Source organism: Numenius arquata, chromosome 10, assembly GCF_964106895.1.
Source record: "Numenius arquata chromosome 10, bNumArq3.hap1.1, whole genome shotgun sequence".
In the NCBI taxonomy this organism is placed as follows: domain Eukaryota; kingdom Metazoa; phylum Chordata; class Aves; order Charadriiformes; family Scolopacidae; genus Numenius; species Numenius arquata.
In genome coordinates this window covers 18,260,647-18,279,148 of record NC_133585.1, presented here as the reverse complement: position 1 = coordinate 18,279,148, position 18,502 = coordinate 18,260,647, and the positions used below count along the sequence as shown (strand labels likewise).

Here is an 18,502-nt window from a genome sequence, read left to right as displayed (position 1 = left end):
ATATTAAAAGTGCCCCAGGGCAGAGGTGACATAAAGCTCAGTAGCATTCTGAAGGTCCTATTTGATGAGAAACAGGCTCTGCAGAGCACTGTCCCACCCGGCACTTTCTCATGAGCTGGGCTGATTTGTTTTCTGCTCCTCCAAAAGCCAAACACCACAAAGGCCTGGAGAGATCTGCTTCTCCTCAGCCCAGGGGCAGCTCACAGCCCCCCTTTTCGCAAAGGGCAGAGCCATGGAGCCCGGTCAGACAGCTTGGAGGCTGCCAATTCCTCCTGTTTTCCAGGCGTGAGAGTCTCCCCCGCAGACCTGCTCTGGCACATTGTGTGTCCTGGAGCAGCAGCTGAGCTGCCTGGCGGGAGCAGGGATACGGGGAGTGTTTGTGTTTGCCTTAGGCTTCCTAGTCATCCAGGACAAATGCATAAGAATAAATAGAAACTGTTTGAGTTCTCCAGCAGCCTCAATGCTTCAGAGAACGTTGCCAGCAACTGTAGGACTGAAATGAAATTTGCTTTGTCCTCTCCTGGGCTTGTTTCCTGTTCCCTTGCCTATCTGTAACAGTGTTGGAGAAGAATCCTGCTCCTCGTGCTTTTTGTCCTTTTCCTTTGGCATGACCGTGGTGTTCAGCCTCGTATGGTCCCCAGCTGACCTGCATCACACAGGGCCCCGTTTGGATCACAGGCGCTCACTGCTATTGCAGTATCACCTAAAGACTCAATTAAAGTTGGAATTTCACCTACCTAGGGGTTATTTTCTTTGTTTGGGGGTATTTCATAGGATGGTTTTCTTTTACTGAACAGATCTGGCTTCAACTATGTTGTTTTAACACTTGGGGTTTTTTAAATTAATTTCCTTTTGGAGTTGTGTGGCTTGTTTTTTTTCCGTAAGTATCATTTAAAAGAAAAACAGAAAAAAAACCCAAAACAAATGAAGAAAAGATTACTTTTTCCAGTGATATCAGATCAGTTCCTTGGTTTCAGACAGAAATGATGAGATACAGTGAGCACTAATGACACTTCCTAGTAATATTGCACACCCGTACCTCATAAATTAGCAGTTACACTTACCGGGAATCCAGGAAAACCTCTTGTTCCAGGCTGTCCCTGGGAAGGATGAAACGGAGACAGCAGTTTAGAGGAAGTGAAGTGTATTCTGACTGACCCTAAGTCCTCTCTACGGAGCCTTTCCTCCAGCCTCTGCCCATTTATCCTATGAATCTCTGATGAGTTACCCAAGACCCAATTCCCCTCCAAGGGGAAAGCGTCTTGGGAAGGAGGGGAAATCTCTCATCCCCACTCCAATTTGTACAGGGCCAAGAAAATCCTGGAGCAGGTCCAGTTTGGACTACAAGCACTTTCCTTGAAGTTTCTACATTAATTAAATGGGTGTCCCTAGCCCATATGCGAGGCTTTTGGAGCATATTCCAGAGGCTGAGCTCATTTTATGGCAATTCTTGCTGCCATAAACCAGAGGTGTTTAATGCAGGGTGCTGCTCTGTGCAGACAAACCTTGCAGGTCACTGTTGTGTAAATACAGCCATCCCTCTTCTCCTCCTCCCCTAATCTCATGTCCCAGCGCATTAAATTCCTTCACAAATAATTCTGGAGAAGAGATGATTTTTTTTTTCTTTTCTGTTTTTTTCCTCTGAGAGCTAAGAGAAAAAGGAGAGTTCGGTAGTGTGATGAGAGGAACATGAGCACCAATTCCTTTCCCCCGCCTCTTTCTGGCTAGCCAATGTTGGCTACCAGTTTGGGATCAGGTACAGGAAATACTGGCTTGGGATGTATTTGGCAGCTTCTTCAACACCCACTTAAAACACTGAAAAAAAAAAATAGTGTCCTGGCTGTTAATTTTTCCCAGTTCTGTAGTTTCTGGGACCTGTGACATCCCAGGTCACAGTTACCCTAGGTTTGTGGGTATCCAGAAAAGATACCACTTTACTTAAGGATTTTTTCATCTCAATTTCCGGAAAAATGTGTGAGCCAAGTCGGGAAGAAATACGGACCAGACTTCAGCAGATGTGGAAGCACAACCCTGTAGATGGAAACAGCAGGATGAGGTAAATCCTGTACCACGCTCATTGAGTGACCACTGTGGCATCTTGCCTTCTCTGAAAGTCGTGCTTCGATGCCAAAAAGCCCAGCTTTCTTCTGTGTTTTCATGCTTTGTTTTGGGGAAGAAAATGCTTTGTCAGGCAATTTGAGATACCATAACCAGAGTCTTTGAGTCCCACAAGGGGCTCCTAGGAAAGAGCTGGGTATAAACAAGGGTTCCCTTAAAAAACAAATGCACACGGGTGCATCTCTGCCTTAACCAGAGTTATCCCTTGTGGTGCCGAGGGAAGGGAAAGGGAAGGAGGGGATGGGAATGCTGGGCTGTGAGGCTGAGGTTTGTGACAGCGCAGCAATTCCCATCCCTTGGCAGAGGGCTCAGAGCCGTGTTGACAGGGAAAACCTTCACCTTCAGGCTGCATCTCCTCCAGCCTCCCTCTACCTACAAGAGAGACTCAGTAAAGATTCAGCCCTTCAGAGATGAGGCCAGATAATCTCTTTGCAGAGTTTGAGGGATGCCCCTACCACAAAAGGCCTTGCATTGTGGTGAAGAGTTGTGTTTTTATACACAACGCTAGCAGAACCTAATCCCGTTTGCTCTGTTTTTTCAGTTCTGCAAAGTCGAACTTGGTCAGCTTTGCTCTGCAAGATACATATAAAACCACCTGGTCATGTTGGCCAGTGACCAGGAGGGAAGATAGGCTATAAATTAAAGGATCTGTCCACTGCTGGTTTCTAAAAAGGCAAGAATCAAGAAGAGCCTAGCCACAATTCATTAATTTTGGTTCCCTGCTGGACATCTCTCTGGACAAGAAGTGCTAAAAAAAGAATTAGGGAGAAAACCTGGAAATTGTGCAATTTGGCTTCCTCTGTAGACTACAGACTGCTGCCTCTTTCTCCTTGGAGGACAGCAGAGTGATTTGCACAGTATCAAGCCAAAACAACAGTCCAGCAGTGAGCAATTCCAAGAGACTGTTTTTGTTGGGTGGCTGTTTTTCCTTGTCTTCTTTTTAAAATGTTGATCATATGAAGTATGTAATCCCGGGAGCTGCCAAATCATGGAGACCGTCTGTTTCTGCCACTATCAGTGCACTGTCCCTCTCTGGCCAGAAGTTAAGCAGCTCTGAGCTCTAGCAAAAACTTTAACCTCCAAACAAAAATCTGGAAACTATTTGTCATCCCACGTCTTTCCGAGTGGCCCCTTGGCCGGGGTTTCCGTGTTTGTCTTCAGTGTTCAGCCATCCTTTTGACCTATCACCAGCTCCCCAGGAAACTGGATCATCTTCACAGTAGGCTTTGGGGGTGGAAGTGTGGAGTTTTGCCAGTCCTGGCACCTCAGGGCTTTGACTGGGGTAGGCAAAAGCCCATTTTAAATATCATTTGCCATCTAAGTTCTCTCCTGCTTTAGAGATTCAACGTGTTCTGCACTTTCCCAAACAGCAGCAAAGGCAACGAGGCAAAGCAGCAGCATCATAGCAGACATTAAAAATTGTCCTGCAGACCAGGCGTATGTCCTTCAAGAACACAGTGGTGCCTATCTCTGTCTGTAGGACCTTCAGTGACAGGGACTGACAGTTTTTCTCTCCAATTACTACAACCACACTTACCAGAAGGCAGAAAGCTACAGCTTACAAGCTGTAGCTCATAAATGCCCCCAAAAGCAACGGGGCATTTACCCTCCAAAATCTGCTACTTGTGGAGCACGGTGGCCTCGCTCAGAGCTTCTCACGGAGAGACCTGCCAGCCTTTCCTCCTGGCCTGGCCACATGGCCACTCTTCTGAGTATAAAACACTTGGGGAGACCTGCTTGTCTCCTGGGCTTTGGTTCTGTCACTTCTCAAACTCCAGTGTGCCGGGCAGGTGGGCCTGGGAACCGACAAAGCTGTATCTTATTAGAAACACTTATCACGGGGCTTTTGGAAAGTTAATTGGAAAGCCAGATGTCGCCAAGTGTTTGCATTGCCTAGGTCTCTCTCACTTGACCTCTGCTGTGAAACAAAAGTTGCTGGCAGCCCATCCTCGCTGCAGGTCAAGGACGGTGCTCTTCACAGGTTAATCAAAATCGGAAGTGCCCGCTAGGAGGGAGAAAATTGAGTCAGCAGGTCCTTTTTCATGGAAATCCCTGTGGAGGGTGTGCAGGGGTGGAGCGGGCTGCATCTGCACAAAAGCAGAGGCTTGACAGCTGAACCACAGTGCAAGAAACATCCAGCACTTAGGGCACGTAAATGCTCCAACCTTTCACGTTGGTCTTTTTTTATGACCCTATCCTTGCAAAAAGCTTTGTCTGGCCGACTCACTGCATCTTGCAGGGACACTTTTGCTGGAAGAGGGTGCAAAATCTTGCCTACGCTTTCCTTAGCTCCCCAGACAGCTAAGGGCCTTTCCAGACAGCAGTAACTGTGCTGTCAAAGAGTTTCCAAGATGATGGGTACTTGACAAGGCCCTCTTAACAACTCTGAACAACCCATCCTTGGGAGTTCCCCAGTCACCAGCTTAGCTCTGATCCTGCTCTTCTGCAAAATCAGGGAGTTTGTCCTCCACTAATGAAACCAAAGGCTGAGATCAGCCAGGCAAAGGGCGTATTTTCTCCAAAAGCGGTAGCAGCCCTGTTGCAAGAAGGAAATATGCTTCTTCCTTTTAAATACAGGAGTATGGTTTCCTCAGAAGGGAAGGCTTCCTCATTTGCTCTGGAGCATGAGCTATAATTTCATTATATATAGCATATAATGGCAGTATAAACCAAACCTGGCTCAGCATGGGAACCACATTATACAGGGTTTTTGCTCTCTCCAGCTGATGCTGCATCTTATTGCCCCTCCTATGTCTTTCCCTGTAACTTGCCCACATCCTGCATCAGTCAAAAATAGAGAGAAAACCCACTTACGGGTGGACCACGGGGCCCGATGATAGACATGCCTGCTTCTCCCGGAGCACCCTACAGAGAGACAAGGGAGAGGAAAAGGGGTAAGAAAAGGTGGAGAGGAAAATACAAAGACAATTCTATTCCTGTCAAGACCAGGGTTAAATGAGAGTGCTCAAGGTGTGAGACCTGTAGGGCTTATGGGGCAGCTGCCATTCCGGCCTCCCGCAGCTCTTGCCCCGCACTTTGGGAGAAGACGTTGTTTGGAGCCACTCAGATGTGCCAGAAAATGGAAGCTGCACAGTAAGAAAAACTATAACGACATAAAACACTTTCTGGCAAAACAGAGGTTCTGCCCCATTACAAGTATGAAAGACGGCCTGAAACCCTTTCTGTTTTCTTCCTGTGAGTCCAGGAGGACTGTGTCCTGCACAAGAAAGAAAAGAAAGGATGTGCTGGGCTCCAGGGAAATGGGAGCTGTGGGCAGCTCACTGGCTGCCTCCAGAAACACCTCGCTTGTGTGCTTCTCACACTCAGTTGGTATGTGGATGAAAATAGCAAAGTCCTTGCTGGAAAACAAAACAGCTGGCTCTGCAGCTCCTAGCCACCCACGACGTGCGATGGGCAGGACACATCTTTGGAAAACATGGCGTATTCCTGAGAGGCAGCTCCAGAAGCGCTCAGGGTTGCAGAGCCTTGGGATGGAGCATCCCATAAACCAAGGAGCCTGCGAGCAAGCAGAGCGCTCTGCAAAACAAAGCCAGTGCCTGCCAAGGGCCTAGGACTCTCACGGGGGGCTTTGGGGAAGCACGGGCAATTAAGAATGATTTTTCCTTTGTTTGTTTGTATCTATCTGCTGTCCCTTCATGTTGAAAGCTTTGGCTGGAGAGAAATGCAAGGACACACAGAGAAAAAGCAGGGTGGCTTCAGGCGGTGAAATCTTGGTCTGTTAGGTAACATTGGTTGACTCCAATAAGCAAGCAGAAGCTTGAAAGCAAGGAAGGAGAGTCTCTGTCCTACCTTGCCCTTCCTTGATGTTTTTCTCTCTATCTCCTATGAATAGGAGCAAACGGGCCTGGAATGGCAGTGCCCTGCACAGATGATCCCCCTATCAGGTAAATATTCATCCCTTTACTAATTTCTACACGTTGTTATTCAGTTATTCACATCCCCCAAACACCTCCATCCCACTGTTCTTAAGGGTGGGAGGTACAGTTCTTGGGAAAACACACTAACGCTGAAGTGTCAAACACCTCAAAACATGGGGGCCAGCAGCAGGATGCTTTGCAAACCACAGCTGTTTTAGAGGGACGAAACACCAATTTGCTGCATGGCAAACAGTTTGGGAGATGGCATCCCACGGGCTGAAGACATACCACTGGTTTTCCTTAGGAGGAAGAGGTTCCACCAAGTCAGAAGTAGAGCAAAGAAGAAAATGGCACAGTACGCTCCTGGCTTGCACAGGGGATCAGACTAACCTGGGAGGTGAAGGGGAGCTATGGGTTGATTAGGGGAAGGGGAGCTGCCAGCGGGGAAGAAACTCAATGGTTAAAACCCAGGATGCCTCGAGGGAAGCCCTGCGTGTGCCCACTGGCTCTTACGCTGTTAGTAAATTGTCATAAACAAGAAATGCAAGGTCTTCAGAGCCTGAGTGGCCTGGAAGGAATTTGGGAGATAAACTTGCATTGCCGGGGACAATGGAACAGCCCAGGGGAGTGAAAGCCCAAAGCTGGCTGCAGCGGCTGTGACTGGGACCAGGGGCTGGCCCTAGAGAACAGTCAGGGATGCTATGGGCTGTGAGGAGCCGACTCACCTTCTCTCCAGGTTGCCCTTTTAGTCCCTGGTCAGTGGCACCCATCACAGCCACATGCAAGAGGGTGCAGGGGGGAGAGGGAGAGAGAGAGAGAGAAAGAGAGAGAGACAAACACAGGCGTCAGCGGCAAGGGCACGCTCCCCCACCCCAAAACCCTGGCTGTGGGGCTGGGATAAGCAGGGTAGCTTCAGCTCCTTCCCCAGCCCTCTTTCCCATCCTCACCCTGGGATGCCCAAGCAAAGAGCAACTCCAAAATACAGTGCTCAGCCAGGCAGAGGATGCCCCCACCTTGTTCAGGGGAGGGTGATTTGGTAGCTGCCGGTGGTAGGCGGGGGTGCGTGTTAACAAGCCCACAGTTAGCAAGCCCAGCTGGCGCACAAGGTGGCAGCAGGAGGCACCCAACCCGGGGGGGGATGCTGAACTATAGGAGGGTCTGAGCATTAAGGTAAAGGGGATGGAAACACCCCCCAGGCATGTATGTGGTCTGCAGGGCTGGCCACCCTGCTGTGACCAGGAGAGACCCTCAGGTGTGGGGCTCAGGCTCAAGCTGACACCCGCCGAGGGTCATCCTGAAAGCCACACCAAAATCTTGGGGGTTGGAAGAGTATGGGGAGGACGAGGAACATGCAAGAAGTTTCGACTTACCGGCCGCCCAGGGATCCCCATTGCACCTTTGTCTCCCTGGCAATTAAGGCAAAATCAGAGGCAGTTGGAAACTGGCCAAAAGCAAGGTTATAAAAACAGCACAAATGAGCTGTGCCACAGACACAGCTTCAGGCTGCGGTGCAAGTGTCCAGGGATTTTGAGAGAGGGAGAGAACAAGTTAGAGAGAGAGGAAAGTGTGTTTGCATGTGCCCAAACCTGTCTTTAAGAACATGCATAAGCCACCAGTTCACTCATGCATGTTGCAAACCAGCACATCTCCCAACAGAAATGACATATGGCGATTTAGGCAGCAAAAGAAGGGCAAGAGTTTTCAGCCTAACAAAGTATAATCCCAATTTCCAACACTTCATAAAATTCAGGTCCAGGGAACTGGCTTCTTGCAGTAGCCAACTGTCACATTTTCCTCTTTCTTTACCAAAGTCATCTGGGTGTTAGCTATTTATTTATAGAGTTATCACTTTAAAACAGGATTCTCTTAGACTTGAAAATATGGTCCTGTCCAGAAGCAAGAGAAAAATGTGGGAAAACAAGCTGACACAGGAAAAAGCACGTCTGGAAGAAGACATATGAGCAGCTGTGTTCAGTGTCCTCTACCCCTTTGAGATACTTCCCAGTGAATTGTCAGGGTGTGAACGATCCTAACAGTGGTTTGGGGAATGAATTTGGGTCAGGCGACACTGAACAGAGCCTCATAAACACATGAACACAACACCGGTGGCAATTTTCTTCAGCCACTTTACCTGCAAAGCAGTTTTCTGCCTCTTACAGTTAAATTTAACTATGCAATTTAAAAAATAAATATATAAAAATCAACCTCCTCTGCATTCCTGGTCACCAAAACTGAAGGCTGTGCAGATTTGGAAGATAGCAGCTGATCGCTGAAAGGATCTTGATGATTATGGCTTCAGCGGTCATGTAGCTTTTCCTCTATATTTTGCAAAAAATGACGTGATAATAATCTCTCATTTCTGTTTCCAGCAATGTTTGGGGTCTCCTTATGTAAAACAGAGTGTCCCTGCCCGTGGCTGCCTGCATCTCTAGACATAAACCTGGTTTTCTGGTTTCTGCAGCTGGAGACACCAGCCCCGTTGGTACCACCTCTCTGTGCCTTCCCCCATGTTCAGTCCCAACGTGTGTGAACGTAGTCTGAAATCTCTGTAAGGGGAACACACATCACTCTATTTATTTTGCCGGGTGTATGCAGAGGCTCCTTTGGCTGTGCACCCCAAACACTGATATTATTGCCTGGAATCAAACTGTTACCTGGTGAAAGTTTAGCCACTTCCCTCTGCGGATCTCGGGGGCCATTCAGTATTGGGGGCGTTCTTCTCCATGCAGCATATGTTTTGACAAATTGAAAAGCAATACATGCTTTGCAAAAGCATCCCTTGCAGATGGATGAAACGCTAAACAGATGCTTGATTTAAAATTTTGTAGATGACATATTATGGGAAACTGCTTTCTTCTAGGGTTTTGGGCGGGTTCTCAGTCCTGTGGATATTTGCTGGCAATATTGCTCTATGTGCCGGCAGCGAGCAAAACTCCTGGTGTCAGCATCTTGCCCTGGGATTACTTTGTGGCTGCTGGAGAACATAATGCTGAGTTTTCCTGTGCTTTTAGTCCCTTAAATGCTGCTTTCCTCCAGAGCTGAGCTCAGACTGAGCTCCCTCCCGGTTTGAGGTAAAAGCTGATTTTGTTTCTCCTGGCTCTGCTGTAGCTGGTGCCCGAGCAGGAGGAGCCTGAGGTCGGGGATGAGCTGTGTCTGGTCTCCAGCGAGTACCTGGTGTCAGAGTGGTACACGACAGCACCGTGTCCAGTATGTGACTGCGCAGTGTTACAGCCCTCCAAGCAATAGCAGCAAAAGAGGGAGCTCCCGGTAGGACAGCAAATAAATGCCAGATGTTTATAAGGAAAGGTTGCCTGTGACAGGGAGCCAGGAAAAAGTTCTGGGTGTATGATACCATGTAGGTTGGTTACGAAGTCATGCGAAGCTGCCTGCAGCTCCCACATTGGAGCTAGAGAGGCATGAAAGGCAACAAGCAGCCCCTGTCCTGCATCGGGGGGAGAGCCAGCAGCACAGTTTGCATTCCCTTCATTAGGAAACTGCCTGTTATGGCTGTTGCAGTCTCCAAGGTGAGCAGCAGCCCATGGGGCAGGCAGCAGCCCATGGGGCAGGCAGCCATCGCCAGGAAAGCACACAGCTGCAACCTTGAAACTCACGCTCCTTCCTCACTCATGACTATCTCGCTCAGATGCAGATACTGTTATTATGCACTTTTGCGTTTGTCCCAGAGTGATTTAGGCCTTTTAAATCCTGCTTCAATTAGCAAGCCCCATCAGCAAGAATGCTGCACACTCTGCCTCTTCAACCAGACTCTCAAAGGTAACAAAGGCATCTTCAGAAGTAGAGTGTTTCCCACATGCAGGAGGGTTCATAGCGATTATATTACCCCTATGTTTGCTCCTACAAAGCTCCTGTGGCCCCTACTCTGTTACGAGCTACGTCCTGTTTGCAATACGCTATTCTTCCACATCAGGTTCGCTATGCGAGATCACTACCCTCTCTCAGCTTACGAACCCCGGAGGCCTATTGATGAAAGTACTGCCAGACAGTGAGCATGAGGGAATGAAAAAGAAAGAATGAAGTATTTACCTGGAGCCCTGGTCTTCCTGTAGGGCCCTGAAACAAAATACACAGAAACGGCAAAAGTTAGCCTCAAATTCTGAAGAGAGGGCTTGATAAAGAGACCAAATCACATGTAAGGGTTTAGGCAACAGAATGGTTAAAAAACTCTCCACAGCTTCTTAAGGATCAGCTCTGATTGCTTCAGTTTCCTAATCTCCTGTTTGTTAAGTTTTCCCTCCTTTCGGCATGGCTCTACCCACAGCTCCCTGCACGGGCTCTGAAGGTATCTGCAAGTCCAAGGAGAATGAGCTAATTACAGGGCTCTGACTTTCTTCCTTAGTTTCCATCTGCTAAATATTATTTTTTCATGTATGGAATTGCTGCAGTTGCCACAGAAATGTTGCATGTTCAGAAATGGGAGAGAAAATGTCCGTGAGAGGATCTTTTCCTTCGGATGTGGTCCAGACGGCGAAAGAGTCCGGGAACCTCAGGACTATTGCACGATTTCATCATTTCCTTCCTTCCTTTGCCCCTTTTCGTCCCAATCTCACCAAATTTCTTACATGATTGCGGGTTGCCCTTGCGTTCACCAAAGCCTCAACTGACTTCAAGAATAACGATGCGAGCATCTGTTGGGCAAGAGGAGAGCGCGCAGGCCCCTTTGGCCACTGGGGTGTTTTTCATCCATTTCCCCGGCTTTTCGCCCGGTCATCCTAAACTACAAGCAGGGCTCAGTACGTTTCTAATGATAATTTCTTGCCCATCCCCACACTGAAGCCGACACCGGCACCAGGGGCTAAGCCCTGCTGCCTGGCCTGCTGTGTTTTGCACGCTGGGAAAAAAAAAACACCACAAGAGAGATGTGAGGTTGTCGGCACTTTGGGGTCACTATCCAGAACGTTGTGTATGACAACCAGCTAGGCAGGAGCCCAGGTCTGTTGCTCCTAAACGAATTTCCATGCGGGTTTTAATCACGAGAAATAAGGTGGGGGGGGGTGGGGGGGGGGGGGAGATATTTCCTACAGTGACCTGGAGGACTCTGCTTGATTCGTAAGCAGTGAACTTTTGCTCACGGTGACTGAGCCGGTCTCGTTGGCCTGCTGATCCGAAATCTTATAAGACCAGAATGAGACAAAGGTGCTGGTAGCCTAAGACGAATTCCATGTTGGCTAACGATGCTTGGTCTGCCCGACTTCCTCTTGTTATTTCCATTGGCTGTAGCATTCCTTGTGGCTTCTCCTTAAAGTCTGCGTGCAGAGACAGGTTCAGGGGTCACAATAAGCCGGGATATGGTAGCATGTATTGTCAGCACTTCTCTGGTGGTCCCATGTGTTTCTGCCAGACTTCAATCTTTCACTACAATATTAAGTTTCTAACCCTTATTGCTGCAGAGAAAGCCTGGAGTGTGCGTCTTCCTCACACCCTGCAAAGGTGCAGACTTCTCTCCAGGAGATGTCTGCATTGACCTATTGATTTCTCTCCAGTTTCTCACAGCCATAATAGAAATGCCAACACTGCTACCAATTTTGTTCCCCATCCCTTTAACACCAACATGTGCCTGCCAGGGTGGAGTGGCAAGGACAGCTCTGGACAGACTCCACTGGCAGCCCCCTCCAGAGCACTGCTTTCCTTCCAATAACCCAAAGCTAACACTGAAATACAGCCACTTCAGCGGCCAGTCCTGAAAGCCCCTGGGATAAGCTATTGCTGAAGGTTTGCATGGATCCGGGCTTCCAGCTGTAAAATGCTTTCAGACCTTTTGGCCTGGAAGGTGCAACTTTTTGGAAGATTGTTATCATTAAATCGGGCTGCGCTCATATATCTGTGGCGGTTCAGTCTATAGCATTTCGACTTGATGAAAGGGGAAAATAGGTTGTGCAGCAACTACTTCTCCTCAGAACGTCATCTGCAAACTGTTTAAGACGTTTTTGCGTGAACAGACAAAAGATGACTACCGTATGTTTAACTTCTCATGTTCCTTCACACAAACCCAGTATAGTTACTCTATTGTACACGAATATAAACCATTTCCTCTGCAAGGACTGTGTTAGAGACAATATAGCATTTCTTTATAATCCTGAGAGATGTCGATACATGGCCTCATTCCTTGCATTGCTTCTTCTGGTTCACTGTGGGTCTCTTAATAGCTCTAAGAAAACTTCTGCAATAACCTAGCTATTTTCCTGAAGCCTAAATCGTCTGCGCTGAGGTTTTGCATTAGCTAACATTTGAAAAGGAAGCTGTCAACACAATTTTTCCTCTGAAATTGATAGTTGTGCAGCTATACTTGAAGGCCCAACAGTTCAGCAAGCCCGGGTGAGTAGCAGGGAGCAAGTCCCTACAGCTCAGCTCCTGCCATGTGTTTGCGATCTATCTTTCCTTTTTTCGCAAACACATCTTGTTCAGCGTGTGGCATCCAGCGCATGTGAAGCGCATACAGCCAGTTCCCCTGGGGTATGTGGGGCCAATTGGTAACACACAGATATCTGCATCCCTCGCGTCTGCCATGTCCCCCATCCCTGCGCTCCCTCCATCTCGCCCTCAGAAGCTGCGATGCAGCTGAGAGCAATCCCACCCCAATACGGGTCCAGAGCACCCGCAGTACTTGCTGTTTGGGAGGTCCCAGGGTGCCAGGACTGCAAAGGCGGCCACTGCACCAGACACCACAGACAGGAGACTTTCCTAGTTCATGCCCCACAAACTCTCTGTCAACAGCTTCTAACACCACAGAGGTTTGGAACTTACAGGTGGACCTGAAAGAGAGAAGAAAAACAAGCAATAATTAATTTTTTTTTTAATGCAATAAATCCTAACAAGAAGGGCTAGATAAACACGTTGTACCATCTTTTGGGGTTGATCCTGATGCTGCTCCCATTTGCTGATGCACTTTTACCAACTCCCTGCTCGTTAATTAAGGATCCCCACAATTAGCAGCACTGCTTACACTCACCACAGGTGCAAGGCAGCCTCTGAAAGCCCTGTGTTGGGAAGGCCATGTAAGTCAGGCTCTTGACACTGTTACACTCAATTTTGGTCCTTTGGCACACAGGGGTCTCCTCCCTGAGCGTGACACCACTGAGCATGGGGAACTCATTACTTGCGTGACTCCCCCTTGCATCCTGCCCACCCCCTTGGGCTTAAGAAAGTTGAATCTGGGGAGGTGAGAGCCCCTTTGCTGCTAAAATGCCTATGCATTTTCCACCAGCGTCGGTGATCTTGCAAAGGCATGAAAAGGTTAATGGGGAAACTACAGCTATTAAACACATCAGGTACCTTTTCTCTTTAGTACAATTTTCCCCTTTGTTTCTGCTTCTGTTCCCATAGGAGCCAGTCTGCCCTCTTGGAAGAAATCCCCTCAAATCCTTTGGGTTTCTTTTATTTTGGAAAGCCTTTTGGAAGCTGCCAGTGTGCAGCACTGCATCTTCCTTGTACAGAACCATTGTAGAGTATATATCAGGGCTTAAACAGCACATTTCTTTCATCAGTTCCCAGAAAATTCCTCAAAATCCTGACAGATATTGTGTGCGTGGAAAGTAACCCCTGGACTCACTATTTTGTGGTTTCCTCTCTGTGGGAGAAGCAAGACACACCATACAACTGTCAGGGGTTTCTACATTTTCCATACTTTATAGACACTCTGTTTTCTTTTTTTGTTTTTTTTCCTTCTTTACATAAAGTGCCAAGAAGTAAGACTAAGCAGTATAACAGGCGAGCTGACAGATAACAGGCAGCAACCTCTTCTTTGCACGGGAGGTGGATGTCACAGTGAGCACCTGCAGAATACTTCGTCATCCTGAAAATGCCCCTGGCTGAAAGTCCATAAAAGAAGCTGGAGACTTTGGATGAACAAACATTTTCCGCATTGGCAATCTCTCACTTAGCGTGAGTCCTTGATACAGGGGACTATGGCAAACAGTTTGTCTATCAAGCTTTTGTGACCTAAAATTGCACTGTCAAATGCCACTGTTTGCTCAGCTTTCATCATAGTTGATCAAAAGAGGTTACCTCTAAAGGGTACCTTTTAGCTAAAATAAAAAACATAATAAAGCTTAGCACCTTCATGGTGACCAACAGACAGAGCTAAGATCAACATTCACAGCCAGAAGGCTGAACAACCCAAAACAACTCCACCCAAATTTAGGACAGGAGCTCAGGGGGGACCCAGATTTGGTCGTTCTGGCAATCACCCATCACCAGTGTTGGTGCTGAGGTTGCTATCCTACTTGGTATGCCAATTCTAAACAACAAAAAGGTTTCTGATCAGAGAGTTCATTTTGGAGGGCAAGGTCAGACTCAGATGCAGGAATCCTAATTTATGCCAGACTGGGAGAAAAAAAAAAAAAGTGTTTTCTGAGTCTGGCTTGGATGACAATAAAGTTCTGTGAGAGAAGTGTTTTGGAGAGATTTTGTTTCAGAGTGAGCACCCTGTCACAAGGTCAATGCTTATAGCTTGCCAATACACGGACTTTATTTCCATTAGCAACACTATAGACCCTTAATAACCCGCCTACCCGTCTGCGCTGGTTTGGGGCACTCGTTGATCGCATGAATCAAATCGGTTAGCTAACGTTGAAAGAAAAATTTAAAGGCAAGCAAACTCTGAGCCATCCCTGCCCTTCCAGGCCAAACGCGACCAGACAGCAGCACAGCCTGTAATGGTATTGCAATACTGCTGAGAGAAGACATAAGCTTTTGTTTGCTCCAGAAGCTACATCCGCAGCGCGGAGTAAATCAGCAATGCCGGCAGCGCTGGGCCCATCAAGCCGCGCACCCCACACAGATCAAAGGCAGGAGGCATATTGGAGGCCCATCTTTGTTATATGCCCTCTATAAAATTAATGGTTATGTGAAGGGTGGGCTGCACAGTCTTGTGTAAACACACATCAGTGAGCTGCGGGGACAGAGGTTTGGCTGCAATAAGTCAATCAAGTAGACACCATCCAGGGACTGGGCTTCAAATGCCGGGACAGTCTATGGACAGTGCTCCAGGACTGCCGGGAGAAAGCATAGCCCTCAGATATAGTCACTTCTAAAAGCAACATCGTCTTGCATGGGCTGGAGGAGGGAAGATGTCCCGAGGACAGGGAGGAGGGAGGAGGTGCTGCTGGATAAGCTGTTGCAAGGCACCGGGGATTTTACGAAGTGAAATAATGCTTCAGCAAAGTGGATTTGTCGTGTTCTGTCACGGTGATTAACGAGAAGGCCGAGCAGAGCTTCTAAAGAGGCTCAGTCTTTAATATAACAAGAAGTAATTTAAGGCACATTAGAGGAAAGAGAGGGCAAAGGAGGGAGGGGATCCTTGCGTCTCCACTCTCAACCCCTCCAACCACCCGTGGCCAGGCTAAGCCAGCCTCTGCCGGGCAGCATCAGCCGTGCTGCGTGCAGTGCACCAGGCTTGCCCCTGGCCAGTGGTCTGGCAGAGCTGCCCTAGCCCGGTCAGGGATGCTGGCAACCCTGTAAGCCAAGGGAGCACACCTACAAGTCAACCAGGCTGCACAGGAGCCTTCATGAAAGCAACGTGCACTGCAACAGAGTCACCGCGACACCACTGCATGGGGCACCACGGCCCCATGCTCCCGGATTGGGGCAGCTGTGTAGAAAGAGGCCTGATTGCCGCCAGGTCTCCATGGTGGTGAACTCCAAAGAGCTCCACAAACAACAAAGAAGCAACAATCTCGACAGTCACAAGTGCAAATTACACCTATGGGGTTTCTTCCTCTCCCACATTTACAGCAGGCTTTTTTGGGGTGAGACAGAGGCATTGCTGTTTAGGAGATGAGCTAGATCCCCTTTCCATGAACAGCCAGCAGAGAAGCGACAATGAATCGAGCAGGTATCGAAGCTCCTGTGAACATTTCTAAGCCCGTTTCATAGCAAAGCCCAGCCACCAGGCAGATCCAGAGCTCCCACATCACCAAATTCCTCAGCCTTGTGCAGAACAGGGAGCCCACATTTGTAATTAGCACCTCCAGACTCTGTGTGTTTTGAACCTGATCTTGCCGGGACCAAAGCCCTGCTGGTGCTGGCATGCAGGCTACAGCACGACCGTCCACCCACGACGGGCAGCTCAGGAAGCATCTCTTCGTGCCGGCGTCTCGCTGAAAGGCACTGGAGGGCTGTAAGCGACTGCGATTGCTGTTTATCCAGCTGCGGTGCTTGTCGAGCAGCGGGGGACGGAGCAAACGTGTCAGGCAGGAGTGGACGAGTGGGAGGAAGCAGTGGCCTCCTGCAAAGAGGAGACCTCCAGAGCATCTTTGAAAATGAACATTAAGAAAACAAAGAATTCTTGTGGGGGTACCTGGGGTCCCTCCAAACATAAGACCTCTGGAAATTAGCACCCCTCTCAGCAGCTCTGGTTTTTATGCAGATAGAAACTTTCCTTAAAGAAGCTCTGCCTTTCCTGTAGCCCAAGCAAGCAAATGAGCAGCCATGGTCTGCATTCAGGACGAGTCCACCTTATGCATATATAAGTTCACACCCTGTGACGAACAGCAGGGCCATGCTACAGAGCCCTCTGCTCACTTGTCATTTCCCGTGGCCTGTTCAACCAGTAACTAGCCAAAACAGAACTGCAATGACCCTTTCTCCCTCACCCACACAAAGAGATAAAAAGCCACCCTCCACGCTGTAGGCTCTTTGGGCTCAGAAGAGGGGATGCTTAGTTTTGTAAGTGGGTCATACTTACCCTAATCTGGAAAGTCCCACGTCCCAGAATATCAAACCTTAAAAGCTGGACAGTATTAGAGCGGGTCAGTGTCGTGTGAGACCTTCTGCTGATGGCAGGAGATATCCTCCAGCTTCAGAGACAGCAATGTTTTCTGGACTGATAGGATCATTGAAACAATCCTGTCCATTTAAGGGCATTTCCTGATGTCTGGAAAAAGTGTCCACTCTTAAAAGCTTCTCAAATGCTGTTGCTTAATATTTTTTTCCTCTAACTTCTTGGATTCAGGCAGCCCAGTGTCTGCAATGTGGGTGTCTTCTAGCCTGCTCCACTCACATGCAAGGGACTTTTTTTGCCCTATAGCATATACGAGATGAGGAGGACAGAGAGGGAACATAAAGATGTTATTGTTGCTTCCTTGGGTCATCCTCACGATGCACTCCCGACAGAAGGGGATATGTAAACATGTAATCCATCCCTGTGAGGAAATCCAGCCATTTCACAGACCCAGAAGGCAGCTTCAGTGAGTTAGAGAGATACAGTTACTTCCTGACATTCAGGACTATGTTAATTGATAACAAGATAGCTGTGGCCCGGCAATTAGTTATGAAATGTTGATTAAAATGTCAGCAACCCAGGCACGACCTTACCCAGGGTGGCAGGGAGCCCCTTGTTCATGGCCTTGTGGGCATTCAGCACAGTGTGACCCCATTTCGCAGCAGGCAGACCCCAGTTGAGGGCATGGAGCCCAGATGGTGGGTATAGCCTTTTTTAAAGACTGGCCATGCTGTAGTTTTCACACAACAGATCCAGGGTACTCATAGTCTTTTAGAGACATCTTCCCTACTTCCATCAGTGGACAAATGATACAAGGGGAGGTGGAGGGAGCATTAACCGAAAGAAGAGCTGCAAACACAAAGGCAAAAATGCCATGTGCCTTGCAATAATTCAATATTATTAGTTGTTGGGGAAGTTAAAGACAACAGAAAACTTCAAGATAATAAGAAAAAATTTAAAGAACAGCGATAACCCAAAGCACATCCTCCAGAAATTTTGCTTCAAGTGTTGTCAGCAATAGCAGACAATCTGGGTGTAAAACTCCCTCCAAAGAGCACAAGTCCTTTGCAAAAGCCAGGCGCCTCTGTCCCCAAAACATCCCCCTGTTGGCTACACCCTCACAGAGTAGCAAGAGGTTCTTCAAAGGATCGCAGAAATGTTGGACAGTGAAGAGGCTATCAGGATTTCACTGCCAAAAAATGTGACCAACTCTAAGCTGAGGCACCAGGTTATGCCAGTCACTCAAGCTCGCCTCTGAAATCAAACCCATGACATCACTAAGACTCGGCAGTTAATATCAGCAGCTGTTGAGGATAAAAGTCACTGCTCAGGCACTCTGAGCATCCTAGCACACTACCACCACCACCAGCCCTTGCCAAGGAGAAGGTCTCAAGCGCAGCACTGAGAGGAGAAGTCCATGGGAAGCCATGCCCAAAATGAACGACGAGATGGAGCCTCACAGAAAAATTAACATGATTAAGGAGCACACTCAAAAATAAAAGAGAGGGTCTGATACCAGAGTTAAGCCACAGACTCTAACTGCATCTCCAAGCATCCACTTGTTTCAAGAAACGTCTATAAGGATGACAGGAGTCACTCAGTCTCCAGAGCCAGAAGAATCTGATGAGGAAAATCTGGGTGGTTGGCGTAAGAGCAGCAAGCCTGTTAGGCAGATTCAAGCACTCAAAAACAAGGGTTCAACAATAGACAAACAGAAATATTCTGACACACATTTGGGAGAGCCCCTTGTGAAAACAAAGGGCCAACA

General features: G+C 48.1%; 1 protein-coding gene across 1 annotated transcript in view; it reads right to left on the bottom strand.

Moving 5' to 3' along the window:
• Positions 1-7,387, bottom strand: part of COL13A1 (collagen type XIII alpha 1 chain) — a 61,812-nt gene extending 54,425 nt beyond the window's left edge. The window contains exons 1-4 of the mRNA XM_074155032.1: positions 7,367-7,387; positions 6,722-6,748; positions 4,933-4,983; positions 1,065-1,100 (exon numbers count right to left, since the gene is read on the bottom strand). Coding sequence (XP_074011133.1) covers positions 1,065-1,100; positions 4,933-4,983; positions 6,722-6,748; positions 7,367-7,387 — 135 coding nt within the window. The remainder of the gene's footprint in view (positions 1-1,064; positions 1,101-4,932; positions 4,984-6,721; positions 6,749-7,366) is intronic.
• Between the last annotated feature and the right edge of the window lie 11,115 nt (positions 7,388-18,502).